Raw genomic sequence first — 22,966 nt, forward strand, 5'->3', positions numbered from 1 at the left:
GAGCCCTCCCCTCGGCCAGGTCCACCAGCTGGCAGCGCCCCACGCCCTGGGAGTGCAGTTTCTGGCGCTGGACCCGCTCGCGCTGCCCCCGCCCACCCAACAAACTCCTAATAAGCGCCAAGGGCTGTTACGGTTTAAGCTCCCAGGATCGGCGCTGCTGCTGCTGCTGCTGAAGACGTTGAATGACCATTTACACGAAAACGGCGAGCAAACGCCCCCGAAGATGCTGAGACACCGGTGGGGGACGACGCGCCATCGCCTGGGCCACCCGAAGAAAGACGGCGTCGGCCGGCTGAAAACGCTTAAGCAATTACTTAACCCCAACCACCACCACTCCCACGAAGGGAAGCGCAAACGGCTGATCCGTAAGCCCAAGACGTTAGACGACCTGGACGACGACCACTTGCCGCACGACCCCGTCGCCGCCGACGACCCACGCGACCGCAAACTGGAACACCGCACGGTGGTATTTAACCGGCTACTACCGGAAGACGACTTGGACGAAGACGGCATGCCCGCGACCAACTATCCGCGTAACAAGATCCGCACCACCAAGTATACTCCGTTGACGTTTTTGCCGAAAAACATCATCAACCAGTTCCTCCACAACGTCGCCAACATCTACTTCTTGGTGTTGGTGATCTTGGGGGCGTTCGACATCTTCGGGGTGCCGTCGCCAGTGCTTGCCGCGGTGCCGCTTATCGTCATTGTCCTCATTACTGCCGTCAAGGACGGGGTCGAAGACCTGCGGCGTACCGTCACCGATATGGAAATCAACAACCAGGGCACCCACATTTTGAAACAGAACCTGGCGTCGCTGCTGAATTACAACTACATCAACAACAACGTCAACAGCGACTACGTCAGCCCCTGGCGCCGGTTCAAAAAGGCGTGTCTGAGGGGCATGTTCCGGATGATCTACGGCGCCCAAGCGCGAATGACCAAGAAGGGTCGTGAGAAGCGAGCGGAAGAGCTCCGTCGCGAAGCGGCCGAGGCGCTGGAACAGCGTAAACTGTTCGAGCTGGAATACTCTCCTCGCGCTCTGATGGAAGACCCCTTCGCCGACATTACTTACCCACTGGGCCAGCGCCGGCTGATGTACCGCCAGCAAAAGACCCTCAAGTTCGGCAAACTGTACTGGAAGGAAGTGAAAGTGGGTGACGTCTTGCGCATCTACAACAACGACGAGATCCCCGCCGACGTCGTCATTTTGTCGACTCTGGACGACGACAACTGTTGCTACGTCGAAACCAAGAACTTGGATGGTGAAACTAACTTGAAGGTGCGCCAGGCGCTTAAATACGGCCAATTGGGCGACCGCAAGCTCGCCAAAGCCGACGACTTGATTGACCGCGAGTTCCAGATCGAGCTGGAAGGGCCCCACCCCAACTTGTACCTGTACCAAGGGAACTTGCGCTACTGGACGCTGACGGGCCAGGAGAACCAGGAACCCGTCACCATCAACAACTTGCTTTTGCGGGGGTGTCTGTTGCGTAACACCAAGTGGGTGATTGGCATTGTCGTCTTTACTGGGGACGACACCAAGATCATGCTTAACGCCGGTGTTACTCCCACCAAGCAGCTGAGAATGCTGAGACACCTCAACTACTACGTCTTCCTCAACTTCTTGCTTCTTTTCGTTATGTGTTTCGTGTCGGGTTTGGTCAACGGTATATGGTATAACCGACAGAATGTGCTGCGACCGTTCTACGAGACGCGAGAGACCATCGCCGGCTCCCCCGCCGCCAACGGGGTCGTGCTGTTCTTTGTGGCGCTTATCCTTTACCAGCTGTTGGTGCCGATCTCGTTGTATATCACCATCGAAATCATCAAGACGTGTCAGGCGTACTTTATCTACCTGGACATCGGCATGTACTATGCTCGTTTGGACTACCCCTGTACGCCTAAATCGTGGTCTATCTCCGATGACTTGGGCCAGATCGAGTATATCTTCTCCGATAAAACCGGGACGTTGACTCAGAACCTTATGGAGTTTAAAAAGTGTACCATCAACGGCAAGCTGTACGGTCGCGCCTACACCGAAGCCCTTGCTGGTTTACGTAAACGCCAAGGGATCGACGTCGAAAAGGAAGCCGCCCACGAGCGAGCCCTCATCGCCGAGGACCGCAAGGCGATGATCAAGTTGTTGAACGAGTTGACGCCGCTGAACGCCATCTACAACGACGAAATCACCTTCGTGTCGCTGGAGTTCGTCGAGGACTTGATGGGCCAACTGGGACCCAGACAACGGGAGTGCGACGCCCATTTCATGTTGTGCCTCTCCCTCTGTCACTCAGTGCTTGTGGAACCCGATGAAAAGCACCCGGGCAAACAGCTTTTGAAGGCGCAACTGCCTGATGAAGCAGCTCTCGTGGGTACCGCCCGTTCCGTCGGTTTCAACTTTAAGCAACTGACGAAGCTGGGGGTGATTGTCGACGTCCAGGGCGTGGAACGCGAGTACGTGGTGCTCAACACCTTGGAATTCAACTCGACGCGTAAGCGGATGAGTGCCATCGTCAAATTGGAAGAAGACGGCAAGGACCCGCGCTGCTTGCTCATCACTAAAGGTGCCGACTCCATCATCTACCTGCGGCTTTCTGCCACCGAGAACGACCAGGAGATCATTGACCAGACCCTGGCCCACCTCGAGGAGTTTGCTACCGAAGGTTTGCGGACGTTGTGTATTGCCCAGAGAGAATTGCTGTGGGACCAATACCACGCGTGGAACCAGAAGCACCGCGAAGCGGCGCTGTCGTTGGTCGACCGTGAAGAGAAGATGGAAGCGATTGCCGACCAAATTGAACGTGAACTTATTCTTTTGGGTGGTACCGCCATTGAGGATCGTCTTCAAGACGGTGTCCCTGAAGCGATCCAAGTGTTGGGTGAAGGGAAAATCAAGTTGTGGGTGCTTACCGGTGACAAGGTCGAAACTGCCATCAACATTGGCTTCTCGTGTAACTTATTGGGTAACGATATGGAGCTCTTGCAGATTAAGACCAAGTACCTGAACGAGGAGATCGAGCTCTACGGGATCCAGAACTACGAGCTGTTGCTGGACGAGCAACTTGTTAAACAAATGATCAACCTGTTCTTGGAAAGATATTTTGCCATCGACCCCCGGCAAGTGGACCAGCTTGTTGAAGACTCCGTTGGCGACCACCTGTCGCCGCTGGAACGGTTCGCCATTGTCATTGACGGTGAAGCACTTAGAATCGCCCTCGAGAAACCTAACGCGTTCTTGATGTTGTGTAAGCAGTGTAAGTCGGTGCTTTGTTGCCGTGTGTCTCCCGCCCAAAAGGCGGCCGTGGTTAAGATGGTTAAGCAGCTGTTGGACGCGATGACTCTTGCTATTGGTGACGGTTCGAACGATGTGGCCATGATCCAGGCCGCCGATATCGGTGTTGGTATTGCCGGTGAAGAAGGGCGTCAAGCAGTGATGTCCTCAGACTACGCCGTGGGCCAGTTCCGCTACTTGGCCCGGTTGTTGTTGGTGCACGGCCGGTGGTCGTACAAACGGTTCTCGGAAATGATCCCGTCATTCTTCTACAAAAACGTCATCTTCACCATGGCGTTGTTCTGGTACGGCATCTACAACGACTTCGACGGGCTGTACCTCTTCGAATTCACCTACCTTATGTTCTACAACTTGGCGTTCACGTCGTTGCCGGTGATTTTCCTCGGGGTTTTCGACCAGGACGTCAGTGCCAAGGTGTCGTTGCTTGTGCCGCAATTGTACGTGCTGGGGATCATGCAGACCGAGTTCACCGACCGCAAGTTTTGGTGGTACATGTTTGACGCGTTGTACCAGCTGGTGATCCTGTTTTTCTTCCCCTACCTCATCTACTGGATCTCGTTCATCAACACCGAGGGTCGCCCCACCGACCACCGGTTCATGATCGGGATTGTCGTCACCTGCATCCTGTGTATCTCGTGCAACTTGTTCATCCTCATGCACCAGTACCGCTGGGACTGGTTGTCGGTGCTCATCGTGTGTATCTCGATCCTCATCATCTTCATCTGGACGGGGTTGTGGACGATCAACACCAATGCCGGCGAGTTCTACAAGGCCGCCCCGAGAATGTTCGGCAACTCGTCGTTCTGGGCGTGCATGTATATCGGGGTGCTTATCTGTCTTATGCCCCGGTTCTTCTTCGACACTTTGCACCAGATGTACTGGCCCAAGGACGTTGACGTCATCAGAGAGTGTGTGCAACGGGGCGACTTCGATGCTTACCCGGAAGACTACGACCCCACTGATCCTGACCGGGTTAAGGTGAGTGACTACGTCAACGCCAACACGCGGCGGATCTCGATGCTGGAGCCTCGCCCTTCGGGCGACTACGAGGACCAGCGCCAGTTCAGCCCGCTGCCGACGCTGCCCTACGCCTACAACCACCCGACGGAGTCGCTGGTGTACACCGAGACCATCCAGTTGCAGGAGTTCGAACAGAACCAGCGCCACGCCCAGCGCATTAGCATGGACCATAGATAGGCTTATAGAGTATGAACTAATGAAAGATTGAAATGAATGCAGTAGATCAGTGTTAGTTGACTGATAAAATAAAGTGACTCCCATGACAATACGATCTGAAGTTAAAACCCTTGGGAATACGTAAGGTAAGTAATGCTTAGCTTGCTAATGTTTAGTATTGAGGCGTTAACCTTTATGATATCTCTGAATGTTGACGTGATCAGAATGTTCACCAATAGACAAGTGATTTGAAATGCTACAATAAATTCAATTAGACTTGAGAGGCTGATTTTGTTGTTGTCACCGCTATTACGCGTGATGGTTTTCTTAGTAAGGAGGACGCGTAGTAACTGGGGTCCACCCAATTTGTAACATTGTGTGCGACGGCGGCTACCGACGCGCCACACGATCGCGTGCAATCGGGTGAGGCTGTCCTTACAATTATCGGCACTGCCCACTAGAACCCACTCAATTTCGGCTATCTCCACTTCTGACAAAAGCCACAGATATTGGGCGTTTGCCAGTCAATTATCCACCCTAATTATCCACCTCTACCAACCTCCAATGACCCAAATTTCCATCCTCTGCAACTAAATTTCACGTGTACATTGTCTACGTCTGCTGCCGGCACCACATTCCCTTTCGTCGTAGCGACGTTACTGCCTCGTCTAAACCCCCAAATATTTAAACGCATGGCCCCCACCGTTTTGCGTGTTCACGTGCCGCTCCACCATCGCCCACCGTGCAGCTTATCATCATTTCATTTTTCGTAGTGTTGATGCTACGGAGGGCCACCGAATCAGTCTCTCGGCGCTTAGCTTCGTTACCCTCAGCTTCTCAGCTCCATAACCGCACCATGACCACATCGCCGACCCCAGCCGCCCCCACGGAGGACCCCGCAAAATTGCACAACCCGTACTTCTACCAGAAGCCCGGCGACAAGGATATCTGGACATTGATCAATGAGGCCGCCGCCGAGGCGCAAAAGCTGCTGGGTGGCCGTCAGATCGTCAACTTGGGCCAAGGGTTTTTCTCATACAACCCGCCGGACTTCGCTCTTGACGCTGCTAAAGCCGCTTTGAACGAGGTTAACCAGTACGCTCCTGCTCGAGGCAACCCCAATTTACTTGCGGAAGTCGCTCGCCACTACCTGACGCTGTATGGACGTAAGGTTGATGTCTCGCAAGTACAGATCACCACTGGTGCTAACGAGGGGATGCTCTCGATCTTCTTCGGCTACTTGACCCCTGGTGACGAAGTTGTGGTGTTTGAACCGTTCTTTGACCAGTACATTGCTAACATCGAGATGACTGGTGCTACCATCAAGTACGTGCCCATTAACTACCCGCTGAAGATGGACACTGCCACCGTTACTGGTGACGACTGGCAGGTGGACTGGGCCAAATTGGAAGCTGCCATCACTCCCAAAACCAAGATGATCGTCATCAACACCCCTCATAACCCCATTGGCAAAGTGTTCACCGAAGCCGAATTGGAACGCATCGGTAAGCTCTGCATCAAGCACAACTTGATCCTTGTCTCCGACGAGGTCTACGAAAACTTGTACTTCGGCAAGACCTTCCCCCGGCCGGCAAACCTCGCCAATCTCCCCGAGCTCGCCGACCGCACGTTGACGGTGGGGCTGGCGGGGAAGCTGTTTGCCGCCACTGGCTGGCGCATTGGCTACGTGCAAGGTCCAGCGAACCTCATCAAGTACGTCACTGCCGCTCACGTGAGAATCTGTTTCTGCTCGCCGTCGCCGCTTCAACAGGCGGTGGCCCAGGGGTTCCGTGCTGCTGACCAGTCCAACTACTTGGCTAAAACCCGCGACCAGTACCGCCACAAATACCAGCTTTTCACGAAAGTGTTTGACGACTTAGGGTTGCCTTACACCGAAGCCCAGGGAGGCTACTTTTTGCTCGTGAACTTAAGTAAAGTGAAGATCCCCAAAGACTACTCCTACCCGCCGGAAATTGCCAGCCGCACCAACGACTTCAAATTGGCCTACTGGTTGATCCAGGAGCTTGGCGTCGTCGGCATCCCCCCCACCGAGTTCCTTTACCCCGAAAACCGTGAGGGTAACGGCCTCGAAAACTGCTTGCGGTTTGCTGTGTGCAAAGACGATCTGATCTTGCAAGAGGCGGTCGAACGGTTGAAATTATTAAAGGATTATATTTAACGCTAATAGCACGCGATTAACTCCGCCGGGTGACGTCAGGGCGTCGTAGCACCATCGATCTCCGCGAGAGCAAGTGACTCCGAGATTCCGGACCACGGCGATCCCGGTCCGCAAATCCCGCTTACCGTGGTCGAAATAGACACCATTAGATACAAAAACTATCAGACTGATCTATTTGACATGTAGACATAATTATCCGTGCTGTCAATGTTTTATTTTCGATCAATTATGCCGTCAAAATGGTCTCACAAAATCGCACTACTTTGGCGAGTGACCGTTTAGAAAAATGTGGTTGCGTCATCGTCCCTGGATGACTAAATAGCTCCGGAGCCCTCGGACTGACACAAGTCGAAGTATAAAAGCCTGTCATGCCATCAATTGAATCCCCATTGTTGCCATGAGCTCAAACAAAGGTTACTACGAAGGCTACACCCAGGGATACAACCAGGCCTACGATCAGGCGTCATACAACCAGGGCTACAACGAAGCTCTCAGCCAAGGCGCCGGGCTGTCTTCTCCGAGCAGTGGCCACCACCATCACCACCACCATGGCTTGCTGAGCGAAACCGGAGAGCGTCTCTTTGAGAACTACGAACGGCCGGTTAACTCCAACTACAACGGAGGCAGACCTGTCTACGAAGACCAAGAGCCCCACACCCACGTCCCGCTTAAGGAAAAGGCCGAGAAAACGTTTGAAAACTATGAGCGTCCGGTTAACCACCACTACAACAACGGTGATCCCATTTACAAGAACCACGAACCCCGTGTCTACGAACAACACCCCCCTGAACCACTTGTCAACGAACAACGCCCCCACGAACCTCGCCTCTACGAAAAGACTCTCCCCGAGTCTCGCAGCCACCATCATCACGGCCACAAACATCACGTTCACATGCCTTTTCAGGAAAAGGCAGATAAGCTTTTTGATAATTACGAACGCCCCGTCAACAAAGACTATCATGGTGGAAGACCCGTGTATGAGGACCAGGAACCGCTTGTACACATTCCCATTAAGGAGAAGGTGCACGATCCCATCACGGAGAAAGTACACGTGCCCCTCAAGGAGAAAGCCGAAGAAACTTTCGAAAACTATGAGCGTCCTGTCAACAAGAACTACCACGGCGGTAGACCTATCTACGAGGATCAAAAGCCTCATGTGCATGTCCCCCTCAAGCAGAAAGCTGAAAAGGGTTTTGAAGACTACGAGCGTCCTTTGAACAAGGACTACGATGGGGGTCGCCCCGTCTATGAAGACTACCATATCGACACTGGCAGAGGTGCTCCCAAACCGACTGGCGTTTACCGTTCACCCATCTCCGACAAGGGACACTTTGAAAACCAAAGTCAAGGTCGCTACGCTACTGAGACTATTACCACAACTACCAGAACGGTCAAAGCTCAACAACCTCGTGGTAATGTGCACAACACTGAACCTCAGGTCCAAACTCAGGAACGCCACTACACCGGCGAGAACTTCGGTGGGGTACCCATTACCCGCAGTTAGTTACGCGCGCAATTTATATAATGAATCTTACGCTTTATGAATCACTTCACTATATACTCAGATCATCAAAGAGCAACCCAAAAAGACATTTTGGGGCCCTTATATCGTCTCACATATATGAGCGCAAAACTCAAAAATCAGAAATGGACTGTTGGTGTACTGGTAACACTCTTGCCTTCCAAGCAAGCGAAGTGGGTTCGATTCCCGCACAGTTCATATTTTTCACATTTTTACTACGTGTTGATGGAGTTGACTGTTAGCCACTAGGGTCCATTTGTTTACTGCAGAATGTTGTCAAATATTCATTGTGCCTCATTGTGTATCGCCTAAATTCAGATTTTGAAACCAAATTTTGAAATCGACGAGAAGCATTACGAACCGAACGTAGAAGACTACGAATATAAAACCCAAATTTACCTATATTCTTTCGCTGAGGCTGTCCGACAACCCGCTATAATACATCAAATGCTATCTAGTATACAATTTCCGCTCTGCTTATCTCTTCCCTCCCATCAACTGCGACAACAATTGTGAGCTCGTCAGCTGGTTGGCTCCACCGGTGGGGCTATGGTCGGGGAAAGATTGTCCTTGGTATTGGGCAAGCGGCACGCCTTGAGGTTGCTTAGGAACCAGGGCGGCGGCACCACCAGTGAATAAACCAGGGGGCGGAGGAGTAGAGGTTTGAACTCTGTCATTCATCCGCAACATGTTGATCTGTTGCTGTTGTTGTTGCTGATGAGGTTGAGGTTGAGGTTGTTGTGGTTGAGGCTGGGGCTGCGGCTGCGGCTGCGATTGTTGCAGCGGTTGTTGTGCTTGTTGCTGAGCGTGTTGCTGCTGTTGCTTAGCGGCTTGTTGTTGCAATTGCAAAAGAAGTAACTGTTGCTGCTGTTGGGCCTGTTGCTGTTGGGCCTGTTGAGCGTGTTGTGCCTGTTGCTGTTGCTGAGCCTGCTGGTGTTGTTGAGCTTGTTGTTGTGCCTGATGTGCCTGTTGTTGCAAACCCTTTTGCTGCTCCATGTGCAATTGTTGCAACTGAGCGGCTTGCAATGTCAGTTGTTGGCGTTGCTGCTGCTGGTGTTGTTGGTGTAACAATTGAGTGATGGGATGATTGATGTAAGCCAAGTGGTAGTTTTTAACAGGACGGAAAAGGAACCGCTCAATTACAAGACGTGCACGATCCTTATCTTCTTCGGGGTTACCCAATTCGAGATCGGGCTTGAACGTGAACATGGGTAAGCCTTGAGGAGCCTCCAAATTCTTGAAGTAGCCAGCAAGAGATTGGGAGTCTTCGTGAAGTTTCTTGAGCACCGCATTGTTCTCTTCCAAAAAGTGCGCCGCCAGGTCATCATCAACATCGATATCATCAGGAAGTAACACGTTCTCCTTATTGCTGCGCAGCTTAGCCTTGGGCTTGGGTGCTTCCTTCTTTTGTTGATGCTTTTGATCCTTGAAAATCTCACTAAGGGTAGGGAAGGCCGCCAGATTAGCCAAGGGGGTGTTAGACACTTGTGGCAGCGATGCCGCCAGCGTAGCGTCTTGTGTAGCCCAGTGCGCCGTAGCAGGGAGTGCCACCACTGGTTCTTCGGGTTCCTGGTGGTGGTGGTCGGGGTCGCTACCGAACGACAGGCCGAACAAGTTAGAGCCCAGACCGCTGCGGTTCATCCCCATCATGCCCATCTTGATGCCTTGGTGAGTCAGCAAGTCCTTACGAGTGTAAGAGTCAGCTTCTTCACCAGGCTCGTGCAAGAACATGCAATTGGGGTTGGGACAAGGGTGGCCTCTCAAGTACAGCGAACAGTACTTGGTGGTGCCGTGAGCCGCTCTCAACACTCTACCGTCACACAACAGACCATCAAGCTCGTTGATACAGCGCAAAGCGTCTTCCTTGCGAGCGAAGGTAACGTAGACAACAAGCCCTGACGAGCTGTGGTGGTGGTGGCCTTGCAGACCCAGACTGGGCAGCTTTTTGTTGATGACGATTTTCGTGATCTTGCCATACTGGCCGAAGTAGCGGTCCAGACGTAACACCAGGTGCAAGTCTTCGGGAGGGCAAGGGGGGTTGAGCCCGGTGACGTAGACAAGATTCTTTTGGACCACGCGCAAGCCAGCGAGGTGCTTTTTGTTGGCGAGTTCCAGTTCCTTCTTCTCCTTCTCCCGTTGCTTGCGTTCACGCTCCTTCTTTTCCCGCTTTGCCTGTTGGAGCCGGTACTCGGCCGGAGTGATGCTCTTGTACTCGACCAGCTCGTCGTCGTAAAGACGACGACAACCAGGACACTTCGGCACCAACTGCGGATTCTGCCTCAAGTTGTTGTAGCAGAACTGGCAGATTTGGTAGCCACAAGGACACGGTTTGAAGTTTTTGTCGGAAATGTCCATTTCCTCCACGCAAAGAGGGCTATTGTTAGTATATTATGATAGAACAAATCGATTGGTAGCGATACTTACCAGTATTCCTCTTCATCGTCGCTGATAAACGAATCATCGCTGGGAATCATGGTGGACAAAGGGTGGATGGCAAGTTTTTTGGCCACCGCGCGTACTGCAGGTAGCCATGAACTCCGCGACGGGTGCGGCTCTCGAAGAAACACTAAGAAGCAAAGAGAATTTGAAGTTGTTCCACAATGGCGTCGTTTGTACTGGAGTTGTGGGAGCTGATATTCACTCCCGGCACTAACGGAGCGCTTTTGGTGGCGACCCACGCGCTGTTTGTCCTTTTGCTTACGTTGTTGGCAGCACTCACGTGGTACCTGGGGCTGATCCACTTCCTCAACCTCTTGGTGATTGCCAGTGTGTTGTACGGGCTTGTCATCTGGTTTATCGGCGAGTTGCGCCAAGCGAAGTTGAAGACGAACGAGGAGTTGAAGCTCGAGAGCGACGCGAACGCTGACGACAAACCGGTGGAGGAGAAGACAGCGGAGACTAAATTGGCGTCGGGTGTCACTACTACCACCACGCCAACTCCAGCCGCCGCCACCAAACGGAAAGTGTAGCTGTTGACTAAATGTACATAGACTAATCGAGCCGCAAATCTTTGTCGCCACCATGTCCTTTAGAACGGCGTTCCAGCCCATTATCGACAAGCCCGAGGGCAAGCCAGGGGTGCTCTTCTACGATGATAATGCCGTTATCATCGAAGACAAGTATCCCAAGCTGCTACGTCACTACTTAGTGATTCCTCGCCACGCCACCAAGACCCACGACCACCCGCTAGTGGCGTTTGACGATGACTCTGAGTTTTACACCCTCACGAAAAAATACGTCGACAAATGCATTGACCTAGTGGTGTCGTCGCTACTCCGACAGTTTCCCGACGCTACTCCCGACACCTTCCGCCCGTTCATCCAGGTGGGAGTTCATTCCCAGCCACTGCTTTCGAACCTTCACATCCACGTTATGACTCGCGACATGTGGTCACCGGCAATGAAGCACAAGAAACACTATAACTCATTCGCCACCCCGTTCTTCGTGCCGTTTGCCCGGCTTGAGCCGCGGGAGAGCACTGACGACAGTGATGACGATAATGACAATAATGTCGGCGGTGGTGCGGCTAATGCAGACGCTTGGTTGAAGACTGGGCTTCGGTGTTGCTACTGCGGTACTGACTTTAAAAATAGCTTTGTCGGGCTCAAAAAGCATCTAGATAAAGAATTTCGTCGTAAATACGGCGGTCTCGGAGGTGATCTTGACGATTTGCGCCCTAACCAGTGATGCTGGCTTACGATGGGCTTGGCATTTGCTGTAATTAGAACTTAATGGAATTTTCATGACCTGCATACAATCTAGCGATGTCGTATAAAAGCGCGATGCCCCTAACCCTGAACTCTTCAACCGCCGGCACTCTCGAGTGTCGGTAGTTCTTGGGTACTATCTCCATTCACGTGCCATTGCAGACGTAGGATGGTAAACGACACCCAAACATTGACGCAGCCCTGCAGAAGGACTCCTCCTTTGTCTCACGACATTTTTAGGTGGAAGAGTCTTTTTGATGGGCGGCCACATCTTCGAGGTAGTTGTAGAGCTGACGCCCCACTTCGAGTCGGGCCTCGTCTTCCGCAGTGGCTCCGTTGGGCCGACGACACTTAGCAGCGAACGTACAGTTTTTACACATGGCCACAGTGTCAGCGTACTCAGGAGGGCGAGCTCCACGCCAAAATTCCAGAGCGTGGGCGGTGGCCTCGTCAAGCCGGTTACGTGACACCGAGATCACTTGGGTCTCAAAGCGGTGGCCGGTATGCGAATTGTGATACTCCACGGTAGTGGTATCGGCCATACGTTTATAGCACAAATGATACATCTGTGCTGCGCGAGCAGCGAGGAACCTGAGGGTAGGTGCTCGCTTCCAGGGCTTGAGTAAAGGCGTAAGAAGTGGCTCAATGGCATGAATTTCGCAGATTTGTGCTAGTTGTTCCGGGGTGGTCACCAAAGTTGATGGATCGTACACTACATCAGTTTTGAACTCATGATTATCGTAGTCACTGAAGCCAAACAGTTCACCATTGGCAATCAGCTTCAAATCATGAGCTAATAAGTCACCCTCGGGCTTAGCAAGCATCTCGATGAGGCCAACGTAGCTGAGGGGAGCATCCACGTCTAAACCAAAACTCTCAGCGTTGGCAAGAAGACTGCGGTACGTTTGCTGGGGGTCTCTTGATAAAGTATCAAGCATGCGATGATAGTAAAGCGTTTGGAGCTCGGCGGCTTCCACTACCAGCGGTTGTTCGGGAGCTTTACTGAAGGGTCGGGTCTTGACATCAGTCACGACAATCTTAGTATCTCCGTGACCTTTAGCGGCGATTTCAAATTGACTCAAAAGCCCATCGATCAGTCGGTTATTACCATCGAGTTGATTAATCACATCCTCCACCATCGACCAGTCACGGGAGTTTTCCTGATTGACTAACTTCACCAAATCAATCACGCCATTGACGGGAACGGCGTTGGCCACATCAGGACCACATAGTTTGCCATTGTCAAGGTCAATCCACCCGTGAATCATGATCTCACGAGCGGTGGAGGTGGTAAAGAGCAGAAATAACCGAGCGATGATTTGATTAGCCCAGCGGGCGCCATAGCTGGTTTCGGCACCATTTACCAATGCAAGATTGCCTTCGGGAACGAGTTCGGCAAGTTGGCGAAGGTACGCCCGAAGCTTAGACGTGTCGACGCGTTTATGGGTCAGGTCTTCAAGACGCGTATGGTGGACCGTACCTTTGGTCATCGCCGCGTTTCGGACCACGGGAGAGCCCAAGTAAATCGTATAGTACTCTCTCGCCTCACACCATCGTTTAGTCAAGAGTTTGGTCACCGCTAGCCGGGGTGATTTGATGTAATCTTCATTTACATTGCGCGTGGAAAAGTACTCGAAGGGAGGTGGGTCCAGTGGGGTTTGCCCGGGTAAAAGAGCGTTAGGGGGGAGCTTCCACTTGTCAAATAGAGCCTGGCAACTGGCATTTAACGGTAGCGGATCTCGAGGAACGATAAGTTTGTGGAACACCAGTCGCATCCGCAGGGATGAGCAGAGATAAGATAAGCCGTGCGAGTGGTGGCGAAGACGTATAAATAGTACAGTACGAAATTATGGTGGCAATGACGTGAAGATCAAATTTAGGCAAGTGTGCATTATGACCCACCTATTGGCCTATGTTCGATGATGGGCGCGAAAGCGGAGTTCCATTGCTTCGCTGAAATAGCATGACGATACTTTGTATAGATACTCTGTATCAATTCCAACACCTAAGGGAACTCGAGAGTGTTTCCACCATAGTATATGCGTTTTATTTATTTGCAAGATGCAACTAATTACATGTATGAACATGGAGCGAGTAGCGCTACACGCTCTCCAATAGCTCAGCTCGCCACTCGTCACGGGCTTCATGGAACAATCTTCGCAAGTAGGCTTCGTCTTGACACGCCAGGCGGAACTTGAGCATCACTTTTTGTGGGTCGATCAGGGCGGGAGCTCGGTGGAAGCCATCATTTTCAATCTGCAGGGAGATGATCGCCAGGTTAACCCGAATCATGTGGGTGTTGTTGGGAGCCATGAAGAACTCACCGTTGTCACGAAGCTCGATCATGTAAGTACCAGTTCCATGAATGAATTGGGCATACTTAAATCGAGGTGCCCCCCACAGGTATACCACTTCGACGTTTTCCTCTTTCGAGAAGAATTGAGTCAGACGGTTATCAAGGTAGAAGTCCATCTTTTTCAAGAAATACAAGTGGTAGTAGAAGGGGGTTTGCTGCAAAATGGGATCGTCAGCACCGACGACGTCCCCAGGATTTACGGCAAGCTTGAGTTCGACGAAACTGTGGAACGGCAGCAATCTGGGGAGTTGACAAAGCTCAGTCCACGGGGTCTCCACAAGCTTAAGTCCATGACGGGTACACATCCGTGCCCAACCAGTAATCGTTTCGTCGATAAACTTGGCGGTGGCATTCAACCATTGGAGACGAATGTGGTAGCAATGTTCTGGGTTGTGCACTCGATCGTAGTGAACCGTGACAATCTCTGACCGGTCCAGACTGTGGTTGGGATCGACGTTGAAACGAACTGAGCGACTCAACATGTATAACCGCTTGTGAGGGGTATGCAGCGATACCTCCAGATCCACTGGTCTCAACTCGCCGCCCAGTAAGTTCAGATCTCCGTCCAGCGCCTGCTTCTTGAACCACAGTGCTTTAGGTTTATCAGGTCTCGTCAAGTCAACGTAGTCTTCTTCGAACTTGTAAAAGTAGTGACCATCCAACAACGGGTGGCGTTGTTCGACATGACGGAACATCCCTGCTTCAAAACACTTTGTGCCAAAGGCCATAGCATCGTCTCTCAGATTGATGTCGTCAAAGTTTTCCACGAGCCACGAGACAAAGTCCAGCCCCACAAATGACCGAAGATGCTTCTTAAAATGCCACTTGCGATCGGTAAGCTGGAGTCCATTGGGACCTTGAAGCTCTTGAGCAAGCTGGACCATCGACGTTGCTGTGGAAAGCTTAGTGCTGAGCTTTTTGGCACCGGCATCAATATCTTGTTCCTGACTCAAGAAGTCAAACAAGTTGCCCGTGTAGAATAAGATTTCCGGGTCCTTGGTTTTATCCTTCTCAATAGCAGCCACAAGCTTACGCAAACCGTCTACTCTGATTTCCTCGTCGGAAAGTTCTGGGCTCACTAAATGAGTATTTTTGGGTACTTCCAGAGGCATAACCACGAATTTCATCCGATGAAATTGACGAGCAGGCGAGGCCACAGCGTCATCGTAACCGGCCATCATTTGATCAAGCTGGTTCCAGTTCTGTTGAGGCGCAGGTGGTGGTGCCAAAAAGTCTTGTTGTGCTGGCAGATACGTGTCAGCGTACCGAGTTCGGATGAGTGGGGTGTACTTCTTCTCACTGGGCTGAGCTCCCAAACGAATGGGGTTTAATAAAAGATCAGGGGGAATTCTCAGATAAAGTTGGACGGTGAGAGTACCGCTAAAGTCGCAACTGATGCGGTGAATCTCGTGTTCATAACACATATAGATGTAACTTGCCAGCACCAGTTTAACCGGAGAGAAATACTTGATAAGCCCCTCAGCACTACCCCCTGGTTGTCTTTCAGTCTCCACTTTCTTCACAGCGTCACCATAGCACACTTGAAACCCAAGGGCAAGCCGTAATCTGATCATCTCAAACATGAGGTCGTGTACGTTCGAGATCCCCCAGTAGTTATCGTCAGCAAGAACCACATTATAAGTTTGAAACGTGTAGTTGTGTTCCAACACTTCTGGGGACGGAAACAAAGACGTCAGCGTGGGAAGGGCTGCCGGTGCCATAAACGCTCGCCACTTTATCGGACCACGACGGTAATTGTCGGGGAACACTTCGCTCCATCGCAGGAAACGGAAATGCTCGAGGGTATTTTGATGTGGTTCAAGCAAAGGGTTGTCGACCTCCATCCATAATCGATTCATGGGATCGGTCGCATCGGTATCCTCTGGGGTATCGGCGCCTGTACCGATGGTTGTAGTCAAATGGGTACGTTCCAGTTGCCGCCTTGCTGCTCGCTTCTCTGGCCGTTTAGCCCGTTTCGGTGATAATTTAGACGCAGTTTTGCTGTCACTAGTCCCCAATATCGTCCTTGCTTGAGGCACTCTCAGGGGCGTCAACAGCTTGACCAGCGCCGTCAGCTCCACCACCAGTTCCGGTACCAGTGCCTTTGGCCGCTTGAACACGTCTCGCAACAGCTGAATTGTCAGATTTGACAGTCTCCGCGCCAGCACGCCCTTATCGTCGTTTTTGTTGATCGTGTATAACTTGTGTAACGCAGTATTACCATTGTCATTGGCGATCTGAGCCGTGGGCACTGCTCCCTGAATGACCACCGTCCCCGTAAGTGCCGGCGCCGGCGCCGTCAGCTTGATGAGGGCCAAGGTGGTCTCGGCATAGGGCAGCAGCAGCAGCAGCGACATCTGCGATTGGTCAGCGGTATCGACGGCTTCTTCTGTCATGGGATCCAGTCCCGCAAGTTGCCGCACAGGGCGAAACACGCTGTCGTCGTAGGCTTCCATCGCCGCCTCCAACGTCGTCCCTGGCCTGGGAATAAACCGCTCAATTCTCACTTGGTTCCAGTCGGTTTCAGTCACCCCCATCATTTGCAACTCGTAAATTTTGCAACGAGGGATCCACTGTTTACTGGAGTACTCATCTCCCTGGTGGTAGAACAGGATGTCGCACCAGTTAGGGATGCCATACCTCACTTTCCCTTGGTCCAAGTATCGAAACACCGGAGTTGTGTGTAATGGGGGCGGCAGAAGACACACGATATCGATGCCACAGTCTAGCCGAGCAATCTTGTCACTGGTAATGCGGAGCAAGTCCTGCTCAACGTCAAAGAGGCCCAGCCCCGGAGTGATGATGATGACATTGTTGAGCAGATGCTTCAAATCAGTATTGCGGAACCGATCTAGTTGGAGCAGAAGCCCCAAGTTGATGGCTTCAAGAATGTTACCTTTCACTGTAGGTAATGGTTCTCCTTCAATGCGGTACTGATCTCCGTGGGATCCTAACATGATATCGCGCTTAAAGTTGGCAAACTCTAGCCGCAAATTCAGCATGATTTTGTCCCAGTGCAATATGTTGACCTGATCCACCACTACGCGGAAATAGTCCCTGCGGTCTTGAGGGCGTTCCCCAGCACCAAAAGACAGCCACGGAATGGTCGTGAGATCCACCAGAGTGAAGAGAACAATCGTGATTGAATGATGAGTTTTGCCATTACGCCACCGCTTGAACATTTGCGGAAACAAAGAGTTGACAAGTTTGTGAAACAAGATCTCACCAGTCTCTTCAAAGTGCCACATTTCCTGCAGCAATTGAATAAGCACCGTAAGCTTAGCCAGCTCCAGACGGTACACCACATGTGTATCTTTAGAAATGTACCCTGAAAACATCCGTTTGCCATTCTTGTAAATGCATCTTACCACACCAGCTCGATAGTTCTGGTGTATGAGTCGCTGGTCTTGGTGTACACATCGACCCTCGAGTTTCCCAGAGAAATTCCACATTGAGTCACGGGCCATATTAATATCCTTGATGAAGATTTCGACCAGATCAGCAGTGACATCGGCGATGTTTGGCACCCGGGCTATGGTAGCCATGCCTCTGGGAGCTAAATTGAGCACCAGTTGGTAGTTTTGTTTCAACAGTATCATCTCCTTGGATGTCTCCTCCGACGCCTCGTCTTTAAGTGAGTTTTCGTCGACGGTAAACACTAGCTTCAATTTACCTCCAACCGGCTGTAAAGTGAGAACATCGCCCTCTCTAACGCCTCCACCAATAGCCAGGGGTCTTATAAGCACCTCGCTAAGCTTATCCTCGTGAAACCACACTGGAAGTTCAACAGAATCGGTATACCCCACCTCATGAGCTTTCTGCGGTGCCAGACTCAGCGGAAGCAGCTTAGTCAGTGGCCGGGTGGTGATGGCGGGTTTACCAACTGTCAAAGTAGTGGGAGCAGTCATTTGCGGGCCCCGTTTGCCGATGGTGATGGTGGCACTGATATTTCTGTTCATGAATTGTTTCCCCAGTCCCACTGGGCCCAGTGTCCGCTGCGGGCCTGCCCGGCGAAGATGGTCAAGCGAGTCGTCGCCGTTGGGGCGGCTCATCAGCCTCAGAAGCAATTGGCTGAGTCCGTCCTCGTCAGCCATGGCGGGGGAAGGGCTATGGGGTTTGGTAGTGCGGTAGCGCTGATGGAGGAAGGCTGAGAAAAGTGAGGATCGTCGCGTTTGTCGCAATGGGTAATTTTTGTCGGAGTATTTGTGGGAGCTTTTGCGGGGATGAAGATTAACTCTATAATCTGTCTTAGTCAGTGTAGCTGTGTTTATTTGGAAATCAAGCATATCACTGGAGTTTTATCTTACTGGTATATTAGCGGTACGTGTTGATGGAGGCGACCACGACGAGTGTGTCCTTTGAGTTGAAGCGCCTCGACTAAGGTCGAGTCACAACGTCGTCGTATTCCACCAACGTAAATTGATCAATGCTGTACTTGAATTTGCGTAACGGCGTATTTAATCATTCAAGCGGTGATCTCATCTTTGAAGACGGGCCTATGGCAAATTAAACCCTTTGTGCGTATAGTTGAGATTTGTAAGATGACTTTCGAAAAGCTAAAAAGTTTGATTCAATATGATAAGCATGTTAAGCTTCCATCGGGTTTTCATGCTTCTACGTTAAGCGTCGCAGATATCGGCTTCCCTGTGATTGCTTGTTCAACTCAAGTAACTTAGTGAGAATATGTGGTTGAATGATCTAATTGAAAACCTTAGTGTGGTTTAAATGGTAAATAACAGGACAACGCCCAAAAATTTGAGGTAAGTGTGAAAATCCAAAAAAGAACTCCGGTACAGGGAATCGAACCCTGATTTGCTCGGTGAAAGCGAACCGTGATAGCCATTACACCATACCGGACTCATTGGAAAAAAAATTGTAAGCGCATTATTATAAAATAATGAATTTTACAACTCAGTCAGTTTAGCGAAATTTGTAGTTTTGTATTATTGCACAGTTTGATAACAGTCTCATAATTGTTTTGAAGTGTTGAGGTTTAACCGTCCTCAGCTTGTTATTAAAATTTTTGTGACCTGAAGTTAAATGGAAACTAGATTTGGCACTTGTCGTGCTCTTTTAACCCACTGAGTACCATGAGCATGATGAAATTTTTGGAACAATCCATTACGCCCAAGGGGCTATGTCCTAGATTTTATATGGGTAACTTTCGGTGTATGAAGTTCAAAAAGTTGTGCAGTTGTCCAATAGGCTTTCTATACCGGTACAAGAAGCTCCACTGCATGTGTGTTAGTATAAAACGGTACTCGTCCACAGCTTAACAGACTAAGAGCGATGATCAAAAACATTTAATTGGAAATTTTGCATTAAATTTTCATTTCTTGCAAATTTTCCAAAGAGAAGAAAATCTGAGTAAAATCGGTTTCGATTTTGAAATGCAAACATTGCGGCCATTGAATTATTCATCATTGACGAGTGGATAACTTTCTTGGGATTGTCTATTACAGGCAGCAATAAAGAATTTCAGGCTTAATCACGAATCATGGGACGCGAAGGTGGATTCATTCGCTTAAATTCTTCCAGGAGCTTGCCTCAACAATTCCCATAAAATCAGAAGTTAATGTTGTTGGGAGGGGGATTTACTACTATAGTGCTATTAGCCTTCTTTGGCCCTCTTTCCTCACCATTGCAACGTGGAACATTTGCAAGCGTAATTCTAGTCAACAATAACAGATTTGAACTGAAATTCGGAAGAGTCTAAGAATAAGGTCCGATTGATTCTGCACGTCATGTAATGACGAAATTAAAAAGTCGAAGTGATTTTACCATTAAACATCGAGAATAGATCAATTGCACATTCTCATAAAATTTAGTAACAAGGCTGTTCCCTCAAATTTCACACCCCCAGATTCTTATCGACGTAGTTGGTTCAGAAAGTTAACTAATAGTATCGTCTTCGAGTCACAAGCTTTGATTGCGCTAGTCCATTTAGCTGTCCTCACTCTCCCTCACGCTTTGCTTTTTGTGTCTAATAAACTGCACGACACTTTGCTCTTTGTGTCAAAAGAGCTTACGACCGATAATGTTGGGCTCGACCAATAACGAAAGAGTTAAAACAGCTGAGTAATACGGTGTTAGCTTTGGCACAAAGTTGACGATCAAATATTACTTAACCTTGTACGATCTAATCGTACACGTGTTGACCAATAAAAACTGCTGGGTAAATTTCTAGAAGTTGTTTGGTGAAATCCAAGCAGTGTCTACATGTCAAGTTTGAATTACTCGTATTATTAAAATCGTGAGGTAAAAGTCTTCGAGACTCTCTATAACGTTAAAGTCGTAAACATTTAAGCCCAGTAACCCAACAAGGCCATCAACCCACCACCCCAACACATAATAAAGTACGCCCACAACATCTTGCGGAAGCCGTTCGGCCCCTTGAACTCCAGCGAGAACAAGAACTCGTGAGCCATCAACTCGACGAGACCAGTGTAAATCAAAACCCCCGCCAGCAACGCGTCAAACACCCCGTTGACAAGAAGCGCCGTTCTCGACCCAGGAGCGTAACTCTTACGCACCCCAAGACCAATGGCGATGGCGACGGGGGTGACCAAGGCAAAGGCGGCGGCGAACACCCAGGGGGTCCAGCGGTGCTTACCCCAGTTGGTGGTGGCAATTCTCAGCCCCAAACCGAACCCTTCGAACATTTGGTGGAAAATAAGCACGATGTAAAGGGTGATGAACTCATCACCAGCGACAGCCAACGCCAACCCGGTGAACACCGAGTGGAACAAGATACCGAATTCAAGGAAGAAGATACCGATAAGCGAGCCAGCGTACTTTTCCTTGGAGATGTCTTCGGCGGGAGTGCCGAGGATTTCGTGGTCTTGGTGGTTGTCGGCGTGGCTGTAGTGCTTGGTGAAAGCGTCTTGCGGCGCCGTCAGTTGCGGGGCGGGGACGGTGTTATCGTGGTTATCCAGGAACTCGCTCAGGTCGTCCTTGTCAACCTTGTCGATAGCGCCCTTCTCCATGCCAGCGCCACGAACGTACAAGTCTTCGGCGCCGAAATGGGAGTGGGTGTGGCCCCCTTCCTGGCGGTGTTCGTTGGAGAGACCATAGGCAATAATTTCAATAAGGAACATCAAGAAAATCATCATCAAGCAGGTGGCGATCGCCCACGGGTACTCGGTGACGGGCCCGGTGAGACACTCGTTGCCCAAGGCCTCCACGGCGGGGTCCAAAAGATGGATGAATGCGGTGGCGACGATAACCCCGGACCCGAAGAACTTGGCGATGAAGAAGCACCACCACGGCATGCGGATAGCCGAGTATCGACTCAGCAAGATGGGGAAAAACACCCCGATACCACCCCCGACCATAATGACGAAAATGGACGAGATACGGACACCCATGCGCCCATCGTACTCGTTACCACTGCTACACACCGGGGGTTCGTCATCGTCGTGCTCGTCCTTGTCTTGTGGAAGGGGGACGTGCCTGAGAGCAAGTTCAATCGACTGGCGAAACACTTCGGTGGCTGCTTCTGCAAAGGGAGCCATGGCGTTTGAATCTGTAATTGAAGAGTTTGGGATGGAGAATGGCCAGTCTTATAAATTGCTTGGTGAGCGTCGGGTTTAGGTGAGTTCGATAACAATTTTTTTTCACCCCTGGGCCACTTGGATAACCACCAGGGTGATGATGGCGGTACGGCGCCCTTCGCCGCGACTATGTGCAGGATATTTATGCACCAGCTGAATTGACCTCAGCAACGGTGCGACATCTCACTTTAAAAAAGTGCAAGCCGAGATCCTCAGGCACCGCGGGTCAATTGGCTGGGGGGCTACGCATCGCTAACAAGCTTGTAGACGACTGGGGTGAAACGGGGGTTGATCAGGGGTTATCTAGCGGCCATAGTCTCTTAGCGTGGGCACATGTATCGCAGAATTTCATTAATTTCTCGTACTCCTATTTGAGGAGTCATACCGTAATAGTTACTGCAGTAATGGCTCTTTGTGTTCACGCGAAAAAGAAACTAAGGTGCGCGTCAACCGGAATTTGCTCGCTGGTGGCTCAGTCGCACCGGGCCGATATAACACACTCATTTATGGCGATCGAGAAGTTTGAAAATGGGAATAAATACTTTACATTAATAAGTTAGTACTACTTGGTTTTTAGCTTCTTCGGCGGTAGTGACTCATCATAGACGGCTGGAGTTTGATCTTACGCCGTGAGAACAAAATGCTCACGCTGCTTTGTTAAGGACGACAAGACTCGAGGGCTCAGCCCTACGAGTTCCGGAACCCCACAGCGTACATTGAGGCCTTTACCGAGCCCAGTGGCTATCACACATGCGGCGCCCAATCAAGCTCTCTACAAAAGTAAATCTCGAGCCATGTCAGCTGCTCCGAGCCCGCGCCAGCTTAACCAGCAAGGTGTATTGCCTGATAGCCGCGATGTAAACACGGTTGGCAAAGTGTCTGTATCGGATGACCTCTTGGCACGGCTCCCACTTACCACAGAGCCCGCCGCTATCGGTGTCAGACATTAACCACCACCACCGTAGTAGTTAGCGCCAAGCGCATCGTGTCGCGACCCCCGGAACTGTGCTTCCGACCCACTTCCGATTTTGTCCCTGTTCCTCGTTCCAGACGCCCAAAGCCAAACCTGCCGTTGTATTTACACAATACAAAGTCCATTAACACCCCACGCTTTTGCCTAGACAATGGAATAACAATAGCCAACGGCGGGCAATCGGCGCACCTAATGTTGATGATTT

At 50.8% G+C, this 22,966-nt stretch overlaps 9 protein-coding genes across 9 annotated transcripts; 5 read left to right on the top strand and 4 right to left on the bottom strand. All coding sequences in view use genetic code 12, as the record gives it.

The window, feature by feature from the left end:
- Positions 1–223: 223 nt before the first annotated feature.
- On the top strand, positions 224–4,492 carry DIURU_005233 (aminophospholipid-translocating P4-type ATPase; the record flags this gene model as incomplete). The annotated part of the gene is made up of 1 exon (XM_034158193.1): positions 224–4,492. One exon carries the CDS (start codon positions 224–226, stop codon positions 4,490–4,492), a length of 4,269 nt encoding a protein of 1,422 aa, XP_034009857.1.
- An 835-nt stretch (positions 4,493–5,327) lies between these two features.
- Positions 5,328–6,650, top strand: DIURU_005234 (pyridoxal phosphate-dependent aminotransferase; the record flags this gene model as incomplete). The annotated part of the gene is made up of 1 exon (XM_034158194.1): positions 5,328–6,650. One exon carries the CDS (start codon positions 5,328–5,330, stop codon positions 6,648–6,650), a length of 1,323 nt encoding a protein of 440 aa, XP_034009858.1.
- A 397-nt stretch (positions 6,651–7,047) lies between these two features.
- On the top strand, positions 7,048–8,154 carry DIURU_005235 (uncharacterized protein; the record flags this gene model as incomplete). Its single annotated transcript, XM_034158195.1, has 1 exon — positions 7,048–8,154. One exon carries the CDS (start codon positions 7,048–7,050, stop codon positions 8,152–8,154), a length of 1,107 nt encoding a protein of 368 aa, XP_034009859.1.
- Positions 8,155–8,649: 495 nt separating this feature from the next.
- On the bottom strand, positions 8,650–10,527 carry NOT4 (CCR4-NOT core ubiquitin-protein ligase subunit; the record flags this gene model as incomplete). The annotated part of the gene is made up of 1 exon (XM_034158196.1): positions 8,650–10,527. The coding sequence occupies one exon, from the start codon at positions 10,525–10,527 to the stop codon at positions 8,650–8,652; it is 1,878 nt and encodes a 625-aa protein (XP_034009860.1).
- A 245-nt stretch (positions 10,528–10,772) lies between these two features.
- Positions 10,773–11,141, top strand: DIURU_005237 (uncharacterized protein; the record flags this gene model as incomplete). Its single annotated transcript, XM_034158197.1, has 1 exon — positions 10,773–11,141. The coding sequence occupies one exon, from the start codon at positions 10,773–10,775 to the stop codon at positions 11,139–11,141; it is 369 nt and encodes a 122-aa protein (XP_034009861.1).
- Positions 11,142–11,193: 52 nt separating this feature from the next.
- DIURU_005238 (uncharacterized protein) lies at positions 11,194–11,859 on the top strand (the record flags this gene model as incomplete). The annotated part of the gene is made up of 1 exon (XM_034158198.1): positions 11,194–11,859. One exon carries the CDS (start codon positions 11,194–11,196, stop codon positions 11,857–11,859), a length of 666 nt encoding a protein of 221 aa, XP_034009862.1.
- Positions 11,860–12,115: 256 nt separating this feature from the next.
- On the bottom strand, positions 12,116–13,654 carry DEM1 (Dem1p; the record flags this gene model as incomplete). Its single annotated transcript, XM_034158199.1, has 1 exon — positions 12,116–13,654. One exon carries the CDS (start codon positions 13,652–13,654, stop codon positions 12,116–12,118), a length of 1,539 nt encoding a protein of 512 aa, XP_034009863.1.
- Positions 13,655–13,979: 325 nt separating this feature from the next.
- On the bottom strand, positions 13,980–18,329 carry IML1 (Iml1p; the record flags this gene model as incomplete). Its single annotated transcript, XM_034158201.1, has 1 exon — positions 13,980–18,329. The coding sequence occupies one exon, from the start codon at positions 18,327–18,329 to the stop codon at positions 13,980–13,982; it is 4,350 nt and encodes a 1,449-aa protein (XP_034009864.1).
- Positions 18,330–20,537: 2,208 nt separating this feature from the next.
- Positions 20,538–21,749, bottom strand: ZRT2 (low-affinity Zn(2+) transporter; the record flags this gene model as incomplete). Its single annotated transcript, XM_034158202.1, has 1 exon — positions 20,538–21,749. The coding sequence occupies one exon, from the start codon at positions 21,747–21,749 to the stop codon at positions 20,538–20,540; it is 1,212 nt and encodes a 403-aa protein (XP_034009865.1).
- Between the last annotated feature and the right edge of the window lie 1,217 nt (positions 21,750–22,966).

This window comes from Diutina rugosa, assembly GCF_008704595.1.
Source record: "Diutina rugosa strain CBS 613 chromosome Unknown scaffold11_size279379, whole genome shotgun sequence".
Classification (NCBI taxonomy): Eukaryota; Fungi; Ascomycota; class Pichiomycetes; order Serinales; family Debaryomycetaceae; genus Diutina; species Diutina rugosa.